Source organism: Hyla sarda, chromosome 3, assembly GCF_029499605.1.
Source record: "Hyla sarda isolate aHylSar1 chromosome 3, aHylSar1.hap1, whole genome shotgun sequence".
NCBI classification, from domain to species: Eukaryota; Metazoa; Chordata; class Amphibia; order Anura; family Hylidae; genus Hyla; species Hyla sarda.
Genome location: NC_079191.1, coordinates 289,451,515 through 289,470,844, shown reverse-complemented (window position 1 = coordinate 289,470,844; position 19,330 = coordinate 289,451,515). Strand labels below are relative to the sequence as shown.

Below are 19,330 nucleotides of genomic sequence, written 5' to 3'. Positions count from 1 at the left end.
TGCTCCTCCTCTCCTGTCAGATTACTAGAAAAAAAATGCCCATTTGGAGAAATCTAAACTGTGCTCCACTATGCCTCTCCTCCTCCAGTTCAGCCCCCACAGGGCTCATGTGGCCGTGAGATGTAGGCCCCACGTCTCCAGTGCACTGACCAGCCATCGTTTCCAACACATATAAGAAATGAAGCAGTGGAATGACATCGTTCATTCCGTAATACTGGCGACTTGCTAATAATGTGGCTTCCTCAAAGGGCCTGAGCAAACGGCAGGTGTCGCGTATGAGCTGCCACTGGTTTGCATTGAAGTTACACAGGGGAGTACCCCTATCCGCTTGGGTCATCAAGAAATCGGTGATGGCTTTTCTCTGTTCGTACAGTCGGTCCAACATATCGAGGGTGGAATTCCAACGTGTGGCAAAGTCACAAATCAGACTATGTTGTGGGATACCGTTATGACGCTGCAGCTCAAGGAGGGTGTGCTTTGCGGTGTATGAGTGGCTGACGTGCATGCAAAGTTTCCTTCCCATTGTTAGGACATCTTGCAAATGGGGGAAACACTTCAGGAACTGCTTCACAACCAGATTGAACACGTGTGCCATGCAGGGCGCATGGCTCAGCCTTCCCAGTTGCAGCGCATGCAAGATGTTCTTCCTGTTGTTTGTCACCATGGTTCCCATTTCCAGTTTTCGTGGAGTAAGCCATGCTCCGATTTCTTTATGAATGACTTTTAGCAGTTCCTCCCCTGTGTGACTCTTTTTGCCAAGGCCAACCATGTGAAGAACAGCGTGACACCGCCGTGCCCTGCACACATGGTATGCTGAAGGGCCACTGAGACTTGTCTGGGCAGTGGAGGCTGAAGACACGGTGGAGGATGAGGAGGTGGAGTCGCACACTGTCACAGGACCAACGGGCTGACAGCATGGAGGAGGAAGCGGCATGACCTGTCAAAGTTGGGCTTGTGGCTGTGCAGGAACCACATTCACCCAGTGAGCCATAAAGGACATGTATTGTCCCTGACCGTAGTTACAGCTCCATACGTCTGGGCTGCCCTGCTCTTTGGTCCACACCGACAGGCTCAAGGACTGGACCACCTTCTTTTTCACAGAATTGAGCAGGGCTGGTACTGTCTTCTTCGCCAAGAAATGATGGCCTGGCACTCTCCACCTCAATACGGCACAAGCCATCAGGAGCATCTGGAGAGACAGGAGGAGGGTATGACACATAGCTCCCTTCGGCTGAGGTGGTGGAGCCTTGGCTGGCTAAAAGAGAGAGCGGCGTGCCACTGGGTGATCCAGCAGGCTGGTCCACTACATCGGAGCCACGGTTCTCTCAGGCCACTTTATGGTGGCGAAGCATATGTTGAAGCAGGGCCATGGTGCCAACATTGGGAACCTGGCCACGCTTCACCTTCTGCCGACATGTCTTGCATTTGGCTATGTGAACCTCCTTCGGATGCTTGATGAAAAACTGCCACACTGCCGAATAGCTGATTTTCCCACCAACAGTCTGCACTAATTGACTGCTACTGCCGCCGTCTCCAGGAACCCCTGTTCCACTACCTCCCGGGAAGGTAGGCTGCTGTGAAGCTGGTGGTCTCCCCCTGGCACTTTTGGCTTCAGAATTTCCACTTCTTCCACCATGCTGACTGCCAACCATGCTACCGCCTTGCTGGCTCAGCTGCTGCCTCACGGGCAACCTGCAACTCTCTTCTCCTGATGGTGATGAAGCCCCTTCTTCACCCAGCTCCCAATTGCGATCGGCTTCATCATCATCAAGTGTCTGCACGTCACTGATGTCCTTCTCAGGTTCCTCAACAGTGTCTGCTTGAGGACCCTGAACCCTGGCAACACCGCCTCCCATGTCACTCTCCTCATTACTACTTGCCCGCCTAACGGAGGAAGCGGCAGATGTCTCCTCCACTTGTTGCCTGGGCAGTAGCTGCTGACTGTCCTCTATTACATCATCCTCAGTGAATAGTGGAGCTGAACCCACAGCATAAGATACAGCATAGGACAGAGGCAATGGGAGGACAGGGACTGCTCCCGGGCCATGCAAGCTGAGGGTTGTGTCTGAGGAACCAACAGACTGTTGACTGGGGGTGTCAGATGTCACTTGTGATGAAGTGGATGACAGTGTTAACCAATCGACAATGGCAGATGGGTTGCTGGTAGAGACATGGCCTCTAGCTGATAACGGGAGCTCAGGTTTCTTGCTGCGACTCCTGCTGCTACTCCCCCCCTAGTTTCCTGCAACCTATGCCTGAAGGATTTAGGCCTCTGCCACTCCTCTGTGCATGTCCTGGCACTTCTCTGCCTGACATGCTTAGTGCGTATATCAGGGGAGTACAATACGCTTCACTACGCTTAAAACAGTATTTGTCAAGAACAACAGCAGGTGTGCACTTTTGGCTGGCCTTTCACAGTATGTAGGCCCTTGACAGATTAACAGGTACAAAATAGTACACTACTTAGATGTACGTATGCAGTATGCACTGATCAGGGCAGAAAAATGCTCTACAATATGCCTACAAACTCTGTATTTTTGTAAAACACCAGCCAGTGATTACTTTTGGCTGTTCTTTCACAGTAAATAGGCCCTTGACAGATCAACAGGTACAAAATAGTACACTACTTAGATGTGCGTATGCGGTATGCCCTTATGAGGGCAGAAAAATGCGCAACAGTACCCTTAAAAAAATTATTTTTGTAAAACGCCAGCAGTAGTACATCACAGTGCTGCAGCCAAAAAAAGCTGTGTACTATATACAAAATTGCACTCTGTCACAGACTATTAGGAATGGACTGCTGTGTATTATACCATCTACAGACTAGTGTATAACCAGCAAATGATTTTTTGTGGAACAAAGACACTGAAATGCGCAGAAAAATGATTCCTGCCTCCTCTAAGGTTTATGAAGTTGAGGCAGCTTGTTGAAATGTATGAGAAATGTATGACTAGGAGGATATTAAACGCTGCTGAACTGTGCTTTTCTCTGCTGTAACACACACACAGGCTCTGCATCCTATGATCCTTCTGCAGTGTATTGTGATGAAGTGACTGGCTGCAAGATGGCTGCCGATTATATAGGGCTGTGACATCACAGGGGTGACTGGCTGCTGATAGGCTGCATCCTGCATGTGACTCAGGGGCATCCCGCCTACTTCCCTTCCCACCTTGCCTTCCCAGCGTTCCTTGCCCCTTGTACTGACACTTGGATCCGCCATTTACGATGCCCTGGAGCCTGCACCGCAGTTAATGGAGTTTAAATGAAGGGGTACTCCGGCGCTTAGACATCTTATCCCCTATCCACTGGGGACCCCCCGTGATTTTGCACGCAGCACCCCAGCGGTGGGACCCCGCGATCAGGCATCTTATCCCCTATCCTTTGAATAGGGGATAAGATGTCTAAGCACCGGAGTACCCCTTTAAGCAATTTGCGCAATATAATCGCGGCGATATTCCCATTTGTTGTGAATTGAATATTCGGGTCTGTCAGCTTCGATTCGCTCATCTCTAGTTATGTGACTGGCAACAAACATATCATATGTATAATGTGATAACCCAGGTTTGTTTATGTTGACTGAGGATTTTGCCATCTAGAGTTGTATTTTTGGTCCCCTCTTGTTTTTCTGTACCTTTCCTTTCTTGCTTCCCTCCCTTTCTCTTGTTACTGAAAATTAATACAATTTTTTTATGAGAAAAAAAGTTTAGCAGCAATATTCAAATTTTTTTTAAATGTCTGTCTAGATTTGAATTTTTCAAGGACCAGTTTTGAAGTGCATTTGTGGGGCCTTTATATTAGAAATAAAATACCCTATGAGAAAAATGGTACCCCTCAAATTATTCAAAATTACATTCAGAAAGTTTAGTAACCGTTTAGGTGTTTTATGGGACGAGTAGCTAAGTGGAAGAGAAAAGTAAACCTCTTCATTTTCTTTACAGATATTATAGTTTTATCCAATTTTTCCATGACACTGCAGCTTTTAACACCAAAATGCAACTCTATATTTATTGCCCTAATTATGCAGTATATCACATATGTGGCCCTTGTGTGCAACTTGAGTCAACTATGGGCCTCAGACATGAAGGAGCACCTAGGGGATTTTGAGGCTTCCTTTTCAATTGTGTATTTTTTCCAGTACCATTTCCTGTTTGCAGAAGTTTTGGGGTGCTAAATCATGAGAAATTCCCCAAAAGTTACCCCATTTTGGAAACTAAACCCCTCAAGGAATGTAAAAAGGGTTACTGTGAGCATTACAACCCCACAGGTGGATCAGTGGGCCATAAAATGCTAAAATTTTAATGTAACCCCTAATTTTTCATAGGTATATGACATTTTTCATACATATAGGAAATACCACATATGTGGATGTAAAGTGCTCTGTGGACACATAATAGAGGAGATGAGAAGGAGCAACATTGGTCTTTTGGAGAGAGAATTTGGCAGAAATAGTTTTTGGGGGCCATGTTGCATTTACACAGCTCCCATAGTGCCAGGACTGTGAAACCTCCCCCCCACATGTGTATGTGTCTCCATCTTGTAAACTACACCCCACCGGTGTTTGAATGTTTGGCACTGTCTTGGGACAGTGGGCCATGAAAAAGAAAAATGAGATTTTTTTAAAGATTAATCTCCAAATCTTTAATTTTCACAAGGGATAATCTGATAACCCCCCTCCCCCCTCCATTTTCAATTATTTTTTTGGGGTGGGCCCCCCCACCCCAAAAAAATAATTGAAAATAAATTCATAAATAAATAAAATAAAATAAAAAATTGTAACCTAATTTTGTGGAAATGTTCTCCAACTTTGAAAATTGTAATTTTCCTACTGATATGCCTTCATCATTCTGGGAACATTTTATGTGTGGCCCTAAACTGTTGCCTGAAAATACGACAGGGTTTAGAGAGGAAAATGCACTCCAGGCCTAGCTTGGCAAGAGACAGTTGCATAAATAAACGGAAAATAAAAATTAAACCGTCCATAGCTAAGCCCCATTACAAAAAGTACACACCTCAAGGAACGTATAGGGGTGCAGTGAACATTTTGACCCTGCAGGTGTTTCATAACTTTATTTTCCAGGTTTGGATGGATGGCAGTTGGTAAAAGGAAGACTGCAATTTCCCACCAAAAAGAAAATTGCTATTTTTTTCACTGTGCGCCCAGTATGTTGAACCCAGAGCATGTCAACGTAAATATGTACTGATATAAAAGTTATTAACACCCCGCCCTCCTTCTGCCCCTTCCTCTGTCCTGTCTAGTTTTTGTTCTTCTGTTTGTCTGGCATAGTTTGTCCCCTGTGTCTTAGTCTCTCGTGTGCGGTGATGTTGTCTACTGTCTCTTTTCTGGCTCCTTCTTTTTCTCTTTTCCCACGGTTTCTTCCCTCCTTCTACCTTATATCCATTTCTTCTTATTGACCACTTACTTGCCTTATTGCCGACACAATGAGATTTTTGTGGTATGGCTCTGGGAATCCCTACATATGTGATTTAAATGTGACTTGCTGCCGTAGTGCGATATGCTTCTTTCTAACCATAATGTGTCGGTATCTGCATGTATTGCCTATTTCTATGGACCTGCATGTCCTATTACTAAGTGGTTTGTTATACTTGTTATATTTCTAGCCTTTCTGTTTGCCACTGTTGGTTTGATAGATTTGCCATAAAAGTTATTGACATACAGATGATAACCTTGATCCACCAATGGGGTACATCAGGTCCCACACATTTTTCTCACTAACAGGATGGGGGGAACCCTACAAAAAAGGTTAACAATCAGTCATAAATCACTGGTCGGTGGTCAGGGCAGGCTGCTCACAGGTGTATGGTTCGTCCACACAGCACGGAAATGGCTGCACCCCATAAAAAGCTGATCATTGGTACTACAGTGATCAGCAGTGCAGTGGGCAATTTACTAACAGTGGTTGGCCATTCTGTAAAGGGGTACTCCACTTTAATACATTTTTTTTTTTAAATCAACTGGTGCCAGAAAGTAAACAGATTTGTAAATTACTTCTATGAAAAAATCCCAATCCTTCCAGTATTTATCAGCTGCAGTATAATACATAGGAAGATCTTTTACTTTTGAATTTCCTTTCTGCCTGACCTCTGTCCATGTCAGCAACTGTCCAGAGCAGGAGCAAATCCCCATAGCAAACCTCTTTTGCTCTTGACAGTTCCTGACATGGACAGAGGTGTCAGCAGAGAGCACTTGTAGTCAGGCAGAAAGGAAATTCAAAAAGAAAAGAACTTCCTGTGTATTGTACAGCAGCTGATAAGTACTGGAAGGATTGGGATTTTTTAATAGAAGTAATTTGCAAATCTGTTTAACTTTCTGGCACCAGTTGATTTAAAGAAAATGTTTTCAGTGGGGTACCCCTTTAATACCGAAGAGGGTCTGGCCACAGTGTTATTGAAAAAAAAAAAAGTCTGCAATCCATAAAACCCTGAGGGCAGACAGCAGCACCTTAAAGTAGGGTCTGAGTCACACAGCGAATGGTGCTGTGGACCCTTGGAGCTCTGGGTGAGCAAGCTGCATACACAGCTAAATTTTTTAACTCCTCTAAGTGTTACTGCACTTATACAGTGCAGGATGGCACAATATGGGCATGTATGGCATGACTGGGGGGATCTGGTGTCCCGTTGTATCTCCCACCTAAAGGAAAAGGGCCATTGGTGCTGTCTCAGAGTTAAAGAGGACCTGTGGCTTATCTAAAACATATCAGATCATTAATTAGCTTATGATGTCCTGATTCCACACCTTTTTACAGTTTCGTGATACTTTCTTCCGTTCTTGAGAAATGAGGGTTTATAGATTGTCGGAAACTTATATTTAAATGGAGGAATTAGATGGGCAGTGAATTTTATTTTAATGATGTGAGTGATGGGCGGGATTATGCACCCCCAGGCTGTAAACATCCACCCATCACCTGATATTCATTTCTATCATTTTACTCCCATTATTAAAATTAAGTTTACGCTCTTCTGACTGATTACCTGAACTGCCAAATAATCTATAAACCCTCATATCTTGAGAAAAGAAGGGAATATCAATAAATTGTAAAAAGGTTTTTGATATTTAATAACAGTAATGTTTCCCATTTTGGGGGGGTTGGCCACAGGTTCTCTTTTTAATGTCTGACCTGATGTTAGTTGTAAAATGTGCTTTATAATACGGACGGGGACTGCATTGTCCATGGGCAAAAGCTAGTTACTCCATGCCTGCCTTTGTGATACTTTTGCTGTGGATATTGCTCATGTTGACCATTTGTCCATGTCTAAGATGATACTGTCAGGTATTTTGTTACTGTCAATAGACATTCTGCATGTATCTTAAAGTGCACGTTTGTGCCCTATACAGTGGATTTAGCCTTAAAATCTTTTTAGCATTAGTGAAAAAAGTATTTATGGTATTTATACATACTTCCTTTCCTATTTGCTATTTGGCTTCTGTTCATGGAGTATAAACGAAGCTCTGCCCCCGAGAAAAAAAAGTTTTTGTCTTATGGTACCTCTGTATGTCTCCTGAAGGGGCCTGTTATAAAAAATTGTGGAAATCCACATACACAGATCATTACAGCACCAAGGATTTATTCTGACATATTACATATGATATATCTACAGTGATATAAAGAGTCCTTTGGGTCCAGACTGCCTTGACAATTTCTGCCAACCACAGCTCTGCTCTGCATGGTCTGCCAGATAGCCATCTTGGTTTGCTCCCTTTTCTAGCAACCCCCCTCCCTACCTCCACACAAACTTTCCATCTATAGTGCCAAGTTGAAACAATGCCCCACACAATTGCAGTGTCCCATTTAAAGACCACACTGCTATTAACACTCATACTGTCCCCCCACTTTAATAAGGTACACATTCTGTGCCCTTACAAGTTATTAGCCCCCTTCTGTGCCCCATTGGTTATTAGCCCCCTTCTGTGCATCTGATTAGTTCTAAGTCCCCTTTTTGTGTCCCCTCTGTTATAAAACCCTTTCTGTTTTTCGAGGTCAGAGAGCCAATTTCTCACTGCTTAGTGATAGTTTTAAACTTTGTGTCCTGAAAATGATGGCAATAACCCAGGAATCAAGAATGTGTACCCCCCCCCCTTCAAAGAGCCCTTTCACAGTTGAACCCCCTGAGTCTGCGATAGTTGTGCCCATGTATGGAAAATTAAAATTCCAAACTTTCTCATTGTCATTTTTTGTATGTTAAAACAGTTCAAGTTCTTCTGGTAATGGCCATGCATAGTTTGCTTTTTTATTACATGAGGGTAATAAAGGTTTAAATGCTTAAAAAACTTTACACGTGTCATATTGGCATGTCAAAAGTTTTGATTGGGGTCTGAGATCCTCACCAATCGCTGAAACATATGGGGAGAAGCGCTCACCTGAGTGTTTTTTTCTCTCCGCCATCTCCTTGTTTCAAGGCACAGGCCCATAGACTAAAGATTCTGCCTTGTGCAGTGAGGAGAGAGAACAAGTGCTCAGCTCAGTACTTTCTCCAGTCATTCTAACATTCAGTGTCTAAGCACTCAGATCCTGACTGATCAAAACTTTGGACATTTCTCTATGACATTTATTTCTTTTGTATTTATTTTTAAGTGTGTCAAAAGATAAATTTGAGGGAAATCTTAAAGCGGTATTCCGGGCAAAAACATCTAAGATGTCTGATCACAGGGGACCTGCTGCTGGGACCCCCAGAGATCTCCCTGCAGCACCCCATTCTATGCCGGGGCTGCATCTCCAGTTTAGGAAACTTCCGGTTTCTGGGACTGGGGACGTCACGCCACTCCCCCTCCATTCGTGTCTATGGGAGGGGGCGTGATGGCCGTCATGCCCTCTCCCATAGACATGAATGGAGGGGGCAGTCCCACATAGAATGTGGGTGCTGCAGGGAGATCATGGGGGTCCTTTGGATGGGGGATAGGATGTTTTTGCCCGGAATACCCCTTTAACATTATTATATTTTTTACCTATAAGTCTTAGTTTTAGGGGGAATATGGCCTTCTGACCCAGCAGATACTATAGCTACCCAGCACTTAAACTCCCTTTACCCTGGACATTCTCATGCAGTTTTGATGCATGTATATAATTCCCCGCCCTTTCATCTGCTTTTTACTTTAGATTGGGAAACTTCTTAAAAAACTACATTAGAATAGCAGGTATGAAAAAGCCTTCATTAAGACACTAAAAACTCATTGTAGTCTTAGTAACATTATAAAATTCCAGGCAAAAATAAGCATTCATTTTATTTTCATTAAATGCACCAAAACCGCACACATGAATGGATGTGTTCTTACTTTTTTTTTTTTTTTTTTTTTTTTTCATGCAGTTTTTGGAACCAGAGCCAGAAATGGATCATAAATGGAGGACAGGTATAAAGAAAAGACTGAGGCTCTTCCTGGTTTAAATCCATTCCTGACTTCAAATCCTGCATATAAAAAAAAAAATAATAATTTAAAACATTAGAGTAGGTTTCCATGTAGAAGCCTAAATCATACTGTCATTCAAAACAGTTTTCATTTTCACTTTGATTCTAGCAGTTCTTATGCAATTCTGTCTTGCAAGTGAGTAGTTTCATCCACTTTCTGCCACCTCGATAAATTAAGCCACCCTTGGGGTGCTCTCACCAATGACGTTTAATGCAGTTTCATGTTGCAAAGGAAGGGGAATTATATTAATCAAATTTTACTTCTATTTAAAGAGAAGCTGACAGCTGGTTTACCTGCACTAAACCCAGTATACTGGGTTATAGTGTGGGTGAAGCTTTAAAAAAAAAAAGTCGTTATAGCAGGTCAATCTCCTAACCGGATTGTGCAACTCTGTGCAGTGGAGGCAGGGAGACTTCTCGCAGAGCTCCCTTGCCTCCTTCATATTTCCCTTCCGTACTGCACCCCTAATTAATATTCAGATGTCTGCCAGAAGGGCAGGGGGAGAGCACAGGGGAGAGCATAAGCTCTTCACCTGCACTATAACCTTGTATTTTGGGTTTAGTGCAGGTAAACTAGCTGTTAGATTCTCTTTAAAGAGTACCTGTCATGATCTTGTAACATTTTTATAATCCTCCCAGTTCACTGCCCCATCATGATAAACCACCCCTGCTTTTTATTTTTTACTATTTTTTAAGTTTTATACCTTGATATTGCTCTGTATTTTCTGCTCAGCCTCAGATTCACAGACTGGGAAAGGGTATCCCCCAGCAGGCGTGACATCATCTGAGGCCATACGGGGAAGAACTTCCTCCCTCACTCTGCTGCACACAACCCAGAGCAGTTCAATGTGAGATGAGCTATGAGTGTCTAAGGCTGCACACACACCCGTCAGCACTCCAGACTGTATTTCCTGATTTTGGACTTCTGCCAGGCCAGCACGAGTCCAAAGTCTGTGCAAGAGATGGGGGAAATGTGGTCTGGACAAGTAGGGAGACATCTAGTGACAGCTTTTTTAAACACAAATTAAACATAGAAAACTTTTTTAACAATCTACTAAGATTTTTTATTTACCATAAGGAGTGCAATAGCAAACATTCGTTTTAATGACAATGCCCATTTAAACAATGAAAAAATCAATTGACATATTTTTAAGGGTTAAAGGTTTCAAAGCTCTGACTGTATGAGCCAGGCAAAATATGATTTGCCTGAAATTGGTAGTCAAATTTGCATGTGTTTCATTATATGCGTGAAGTCCAAGGCCAATAGTGGATATGGGTTAAAACACATTTTTCATTTCCATATGAGGCACAACAACCTATTATTTATTTGTTTATAAAACAAAGGTTGGATTTAATGGGTATATATTTTTTCTTTTTCATTCTAAACAACTAACAGTCCTTTAAAGGGGTATTCAAGGAAAAATATATATATTTTTTTCATATCAGCTGACTCCAGAAAGTTAAACAGATTTGTAAATTACTTCTATTACAAAATCTTAATCCTTCCAATAATTATCAGCTGCTGAAGTTTAGTTGTTCTTTTCTTTCTGGCAACAGTCTCGGGAACTGCACAGAGTAGAAGAGGTTTGCTATGGGGATTTGCTTCTACTCTGGACAGTCCCCGAGACAGGTGTCATCAGAGAGCAATTAGACAGAAAAGAACAACTCAACTTCAACAGTGCATAAGTACTGAAAGGATTAAGATTTTATATAGAAGTAATTTACCAACCTGTTTAACTTTCTGGAGCCAGTTGATACAAAAAAAAAATAGTTTTTCCCTGGATAAACCCCCTGGATAAATTTAGTCCTAAACAACAAAACCCTACCAATTTGAAAAAAGATTTAGCAACTATTTCCATCATATAATGTAAAAATATGACTTTTAGTAACCTTCAGTTTTGTATCTTTGCAGAGAAGTAGACCTATATACAGGTTATACGACGAGGAATATCCTGTGTATGCCTATTGTAAGCAGAGGGAGTGTTATTGGTGTTGTACAGATGGTGAACAAACTAAGTGGAAGTGCCTTCTCCAAAACAGATGAGAACAACTTTAAAATGTTTGCTGTTTTCTGTGCTTTAGCCTTACACTGTGCAAATGTGAGTTGGTGTATTTTTTTTCTTTTTGCATCTAAAAAAAAGTAATTTATTCTCATGACTGTATAATTGAAAATGTAAAAGGACCAATTACTCGGTGTATTGTATCTTAAAGAGGACCTGTTGCCAACCCCCAAAAAATTAGATTTTACTGTCATGAAATAGCTTAGGGTTCCCTCATCAAACACCTTATTACAGTTATTTCTAATGCCCTGTCCGTTCCTTAGATATTTGGGTTTATAGTTTGTCTGACAATACAAGGTATCAGTCAGATGGGCGTGAACTTAATTTTGATAAGGGGAGTGGATATCAGGTGATAGGTGGGATTATACAGACAGTATGTTTTTTTATCAATGCAGAGAGATACAGATCGGCACTGATTAACCTTTGCTTCTACCGCACACCTAAACAGTCCTGGTCAGTGCAGTGGGATCACAAATCTTTATTCTGTACGCACCGTGGTGCTCAACCTTCAGAGTGCAGACAATGCAATCACAAATAGTAATAAGAGAGATCGGGTGGCACTCACAGTAAGGTGAAGCACAATCTTCTTTATTCGGTAATGTGCATAAGCATACAGCGGGACGCTTGGATCAGCAGTGCATGGACAACAGCTATTTCACGCCGCTCCCGGCGCTTCTTCAGGTCACACCTCCTCTGATGTGAGAGGCCAGGTAAAATACCTCCTCACACCTGCCACGTCAGAGGGGGAGGTACATAGGCACTGCAACGTTACACAGCAACCAAAACAAGCATATTAAAAACTATTCAGGTCTGTATAATCTTATTTAAAAAAAAACAACATGTTACTTCTTTTATGTATCGCTCTTATTATGGAAATGAACGTACAAAAAAGGAAAGAAAGTACATTAATGATAAAAAACAACTAAACTGTTAAATAACTAGCTAAGTATACAAAAAGTACATAGAAGGCTAATTTATATGTTTAAACAAACGCATTCATGTCAAGGCGGTCATTCAGACCTAGGTTTCCCCGAGCATCTGTCTGAATGATCCACCTTGCCTCGCACTGAAGAAGTGCTTTGCGTCTATCTGTGCCTTCTATTACAGGTACCATTTCTAAGCCTAGAAATTTCATACTTTTAATGTCCCCTGCATGATCTTCTACTATATGAGAAATTAATCTTGGGGACCCTTTTTTGGTTTTAATTGAATGTGCATGTTCTCGAAACCTAGTATTTAAAGAGTGAATAGTGCACCCTATATAAAATCTCATACAAGGGCACACTATTGCATAAACCAAATACTTTGTTTTACAGCAGAGAGCGTCACGCCACTTAATTGGAATTCCTCCTAATGTAATATTTTTGTCTAGGTATACAAAAGTGCACCAGTTACAGGAACCGCACCGATGCATTCCTGGTGAGATAGTGTTTTTTTTAACCAATTTTCATTAGTAATCGTTTTTAAATTTGCTTGTAACTAAAACATTTTTGACGTTTTTACAAGGTTGTCACAAGGTTCCCATCCTCTCACCACAAGCACATCCAAAAACTCCAGCTCCAAGGGACCTATTTTAGATGTGAATTTTAAGTTCAATTGGTTGTTGAAATTAAGTGAAGAAACAAATGAAGAAAAATCCTTTTCTGTACCCGTACATACAATGAATATGTCATTGACAAACCGCCGATAGCATGCAATACATTTCAAGAAGGGGTTATTTACACAGAAAATATAGAGTTTTTCAAAATATGCAACATAAAGATTTGCCATGGTACATGCAACAGGAGTGCCCATAGCAACTCCTCCGGTTTGCATATACCACTCCTCCCCAAACTTGAAAGAATTGCATGACGAAATCGATATAGTCACTAGACCTATCAGAGGACTTCAAAAATTCTCTAATGGCCTCTACTCGCTTGCTCTGGGGGATACTCGTATATAGGCTCTCTATGTCGAGAGACACCAACATGGCATTCTCTGGCCAATTTAAGCCCTCCAAAGTAAGGAGGAACTCGTTGGTATCTTTAACAAGACACGGAATCTCCCCTAGCAACGGGTGCAGAAGCCAATTTACAAACTTCGAGATGGGCTCAGTAAGGGACCCCACCCCGGAGACAATCGGTCTCCCGGGTGGGGACACCAATGTTTATGGGTTTTTGGTAGAAAATACCAGGTTGCTGGTTTTGGGTTATGAGGTACCGTATTTATCGGCGTATAACACGCACTTTTTAGGCTAAAATTTTTAGCCTAAAGTCTGTGTGCGTGTTATACGCCGATACACCCCCAGGAAAGGCAGGGGGAGAGAGGCCGTCGCTGCCCGCTTCTCTCCCCCTGCCTTTCCTGGGGTCTAGAGCACTGCTGTCAGCCCTTCTCACCCCCTGGTTATCGGCGCCGCTGCCCGTTCTGTCCCCCTGACTATCGGTGCTGGCGCCGATAGCCAGGGGGAGAGAAGCGGCGCCGACAGCCAGGGGGAGAGAAGGGGCAGCGGCACCCATTGCCGGCGCCGCTGCCCTGTTGCCTCCCCCCATCCCCGGTGGCATAATTACCTGAGTCGGGTCCGCGCTGCTGCAGGCCTCCGTCGTGCGTCCCCGGTGTCGTTGCTATGCGCTGAATGGCGCGGCGCATGACGTTAGTGCGCCGCGCCGTGCATAGCAACGACGCTGGGGACGCACGATGGAGGCCTGCAGCAGCGCGGACCCGACTCAGGTAATTATGCCACTGGGGATGGGGGGAGGCAACGGGGCAGCGGCGTCGGCAATGGGTGCCGCTGCCCCTTCTCTCCCCCTGGCTGTCGGCGCCGCTTCTCTCCCCTTGGCTATCGGCGCCGGCACCAATAGTCAGGGGGACAGAACGGGCAGCGGCGCCGATAACCAGGGGGTGAGAAGGGCCGACAGCAGCGCTCTAGACCCCAGGAAAGGCAGGGGGAGAGAAGCGGGCAGCAACGGCCTCTCTCCCCCTGCCTTTCCTGGGGGTATATCGGGGTATACACGCGCACACACACACCCTCATTTTACCATGGATATTTGGGTAAAAAACTTTTTTTACCCAAATATCCTTGGTAAAATGAGGGTGCGTGTTATAGGCCGGTGCGTGGTATACCCCGATAAATACGGTAATTTTTCTGCCATTTTTTTTTTTTTTTTAAGAAAATTTTTCTACACTAGATCTTAATAGCGTTTGAAGTTTCGCGGTAAATTTTGGAAGAGGATTAGATGGAATTTTTTTATAGAATCTTTCGTCTTCCAACTGTCTTTTTGCCTCTGTTACGTAATATTCACGATCCATTAAAACGATCTTTCCACCCTTATCAGATTTTTTTTTACGATTAGACATGCTCTTTTCCTTACATTTTCTAGGGCTACCTTCTCCTCTCTTGATAACATAATGCTTTTAAATCTGCTAATACTCTTTTTTGGAAGAGATCTATGTTGCTCCCAGACTGCACCGAGGGGGGGGGGGGGGGGTGTAAAGGAAGATCCCACCCCACCGGTAAACTCCGGGACCAAGACAGTCTCAGAGAGAAATACTCTTCTTGCCCCTCTTGCAAAAGATCAGTTAGGTTATTAAGACATTCTAAATCTGCTGGTAACGCATTATTGAGAGCACTGAAACCAAGAGTACCAATGCTTACAGGGATTTCTCCTTCTGCTCTTAAAGTACTGCTATTTTTATTATGAAAGAACTTTTTAAGGGATAATTTTCGGATGGCTTTAACCCCTTAAGGACCGGGGCTTTTTCCGTTTTTTCATTTTCAATTTTTCCTCCTTAACTTTAAAAAATCATAACTCTTAAAAATTTTCACCTAAAATTATATATAATGGCTTAATTTTTGCGTCACTAATTCTACTTTGTAATGACATTAGTCATTTTACCCAAAAATCTACGGTGAAACGGGAAAAAAAATCAATGTGCGACAAAATTGATGAAAAACCACTATTTTATAAGTTTTGGGGGCTTCTGTTTTTACGCAGTACATTTTTTGTCAAAAATGATACCTTATCTTTATTCTGTAGGTCCATACGGTTAAAATGATACCCTACTTGTATAGGTTTGAATTTGTATCACTTCCGAAAAAAATCATGAATACATGCAGGAAAATTTATACGTTTAAAATGGTAATATTTTGACCTCTATAACTTTTTTATTTTTCTGTGTTCAGGGCACTTTGAGGACTCATTTCTTGCGCCGTCATCTGAAGTTTTTAGCGGTACCATTTTTGTTCTGATCAGACTTTTTGATCACTTTTTATTCACTTTTTTGTGGTATAAAAAGTGATCAAAAATATTTTGGATTTTGGAATTTTTTGGCGCGTACGCCATTGAACGAGCGGTTTAAAAAGCGGTATATTTTTATAATTCGGACATTTCCGCACGCGGCGATACCACATATGTTTATTTTTATTATTATTTACATAATGTTTTTTCTATTTTTGGAAATGCCGGGTGATTCAAACTTTTATTAGGGGAAGGGATAATTGAAAGGGTTAATGATTTTTTTACACTTTTCTTATGCAATATTATAGCTCCTATAGGGGGCTATAACATTGCATTAACTGATCTTTTACTCTGATTGATCCATCTCCATAGGAATGGATCAATCAGGGTTTTCGGCGATTGAATGCTCAAGCCTGGATCTCTGGCTTGAAGCATTCATTCGGCGTTCGGACAGCACAGGAGAAGGTAAGAGACCTTCCTCCTGTGCTACAGCTGTTCGGGATGCCGCGATTATACCGCGGCGATCCCGAACAGCTCCCTGAGCTAGCCGGGCACTTTTACTTTCATTTCATTTCGGCTCAGCTTTGAGCGCGCGGCTAAAGGGTTAATAGCGCGCGGCACAGCGATCAGTGCCGCGCGCTATTAGAGACGGGTCCCGGCTTCACTATGACGCCGGGCCCGCCGCGATATAATGCGGGGTCACCGTGTGACCCCGCGTTATATAGCAGGACCGGGACTCATGACGTATGCATACGTAATGGGTCCTTAAGAGGTTAAATAAATCAATTTCAAAATTAACAAAATCAAAGTCCTCCGTAATGCAAAAGTTGAGAAGTTGAGGCCTTTTGCTAAAACGGATTTGGTTGCATCATCCAAAACTAACTTTGATAAGTTGATCACTGCCAGATCATCTCTATATTCTAAGTTTGCCACGACACGGTCTTCCTCTTTAACCCTCTGTTTCCTCGTTCTCCCCCGCCACGTCCTCTTCCTCCTAAAGGGATACTTGATTCTGTTGTTGTAGTAGATCATGTGGTATTATGACATGCAATTCTGTTTTTAATAGGTTGGCTGTCATAATCTCGTATTCTTTTTCATGTCTTGTAATCACCAGTTTTAACATATTCATTGAATAGTCTAAATTAATTTTTGTCCATTCTGCCAGGAAATTTTCATCTTCCCCATATTGGGATGGTTCCTTATAATTTCGCAAACCACGGGGTACTCGATTACATTCCACATATGATCAAAGTGACTTTAGAGTCCAAAATAGTCTTGTCTCTTTTTTGGCCAATGTCGAGACATTCATTTCTAGGTTTTTGGCACTCATATGCAATCATATGTTAATAAGCTTGTTTTGATTGCTGTCTAACGTTGCAGGGCCTATGTACCTCCCCCTCTGGCATGTGTGAGGAGGTATTTTACCTGGCCTCTCACGTCAGAGGAGGTGTGACCTGAAGAAGCGCCGGGAGCGGCGTGAAATAGCTGTTGTCCATGCACTGCTGATCCAAGCGCCCCGCTGTATGCTTATGCCCCTTACCGAATAAAGAAGATTCTGTTCTCTTATTACTAGTATGTTTTTTATATTGAGCAGCATGCATGTCTAATACACACCCCCTGATTGTATAATCATGCCCATCTGACTGATTAAAGTTGTCAGACATACAATAAACTTACTCTCAGGAACGGGAGTAGATTTCAAGGAATGGTAAAAAGGTATGTGATCAGGACACCCTAAGCTATTTAATCATAGTGAAATCTCAATATTGTGGAGTTTGGTCTCTGAATAAAGTGGCCATTAAAGGGATTCTTGGCAAGGGTGAGAACTGTGCCTGTTCTACAGTATTTAAAAAAAAATAAAATAAAAAACTCTACTCATCTCTAGCACTCCTGTGGTGCTTCTGGTGTCTTTCTCTGGCCCCCAGCTGCGCTCCTCTTTCTGAGCTGCAACATGATGCTTTGGCCCGGAGTGACTTCATGGCCCAGTGTGTCTTACTGCTGCTCAGCCAATCACTAGCTGTGGCAGGAAATCACTGAGGCCAGTGGTTGGCTAAACAGCAGTATGACACACTGTGCCCTGACATCACTCTGGGCCCAAACATCTCACTACAGCTCAGGAAGAAAATCTCAGCTGGAGACCAGATCAGGACATCAGAGGCTCTGCGAGAGTGCTAAAGTGTAAGTAGAGGTTGATTTTTCATATACTTTAGAACGGGCAATGGCCCACATTTATCATTGTCTTTAGACTGTTTTTTGTGTCTAAAAAAGGGGCAAAAAAGGCGCAAGCAGGGTTTTTTGCGCCTTTTTTTGCCCCTTTTTGTTTACACATTTCTGCTGATTTTGAGTTGCAATCCACTGATTTTGGCAATAGACATGATATGGAAGGGATTTATCATTGCGCCTTTTTGTAAAAAAGAGCAAAAAAAAGGCGCAAAGCCACTGAAAAGTCTCTAAAACTGCACCAGCCCAGACATGGTGTAGCTTATTGGTGTATGTGTAGACAGACATTTCAGAAAATGTGACCTGCACAAAATTTATCAAAGCTCTTTTACCTTTTAATAAATTTGGTGCTCCTACACATTATCAGCACACAAAAAAAAAGGTGTAAAAAAATGGTTCACTTGCACTGCAATGATAAATGTGGGCCATTGTCCTTAAATGGTCACTGTCAGTTTCAAAACTTTTTTATATGTTGTACATGTTGGCAAATCATTAACCTTTCTAATTTACTTCATAAGAAAATTTTATTTCCTTTTCATAGAAAACATGGCCTATAAAATCATGGCTTTGTCAAAGTTGAAGCTCAGACATGGACAAAGTCCAGTAAATAAGGGTGGGCTAGCCCTCTACTGTGCTCACTCCTGTCTGATAGAACAGGAGAGAGCACAGAGGGAGCACCCTCACTTACTGGACTTTGTCCATGCTAGCTTTGACAAAGCCATGATTTTTAAACCATGATTTCTTTAAAAAATAAATAACATTTTCTTATGAAGTATATTTGAAAGGTTAATGTTTTGCCAAGATGTACAACATATAAAAAGTTTTTGTCTGACAGTGCCCATTAGGGTGTTTCATTTTTCCAAAGATGTGATTTTCACATGACTATGCTTACGCCCCGAGTCTCAGTGATGTAAAAGATACATATGCCAAATTTCAAGAGGATTGGATAATATTTAGGGGTTACACACATTGATCACTTTTATCTCAAATAGTGAAATTTCTAATATTGAAGTGCTTTGTACTAATGGACTTCTCATATATTTCTTTCAACCAAACCAATGGGAACCAAAATAGGAAATTTGGTTGCTAGAAAAGGTGCCTAGTGGTGAGTTTTTAAGAGCTTGCCTCCCTTCAAAGAAACAAGTACTTTTAGTTTTTATTTACCATCACAAGGAAATGAAAGAAACATTTTTGGATGCTGCTAAATCTATCAGTACCAAACTACAGGAAGTGTGGAGGAAAGGCGGAGGAGAATATCCGTGTTGGTATACATAAGCTGTACAAAGAATACCAAAATCTGGGTAAAGAGAAATCGAGAAACACGGATAAAGCAAATGTGGAACGGCAGATTTGGAAAGGTGATTCCGTCAAGTTATTTGACATTTTCCGGCAAAATGTGATAGACATGACTAGCGT

At 42.3% G+C, this 19,330-nt stretch overlaps 1 protein-coding gene across 6 annotated transcripts in view; it reads left to right on the top strand.

Annotated features, from left to right (window-relative positions):
• The window catches only part of PDE10A (phosphodiesterase 10A), a 673,197-nt gene that overhangs the window by 593,768 nt on the left and 60,099 nt on the right, over positions 1 to 19,330 (top strand). For all 6 annotated transcript variants that reach the window (XM_056566828.1, XM_056566831.1, XM_056566829.1 and 3 more), the window contains one exon: positions 11,333 to 11,519. In XM_056566828.1, coding sequence (XP_056422803.1) covers positions 11,333 to 11,519 — 187 coding nt within the window. The remainder of the gene's footprint in view (positions 1 to 11,332; positions 11,520 to 19,330) is intronic.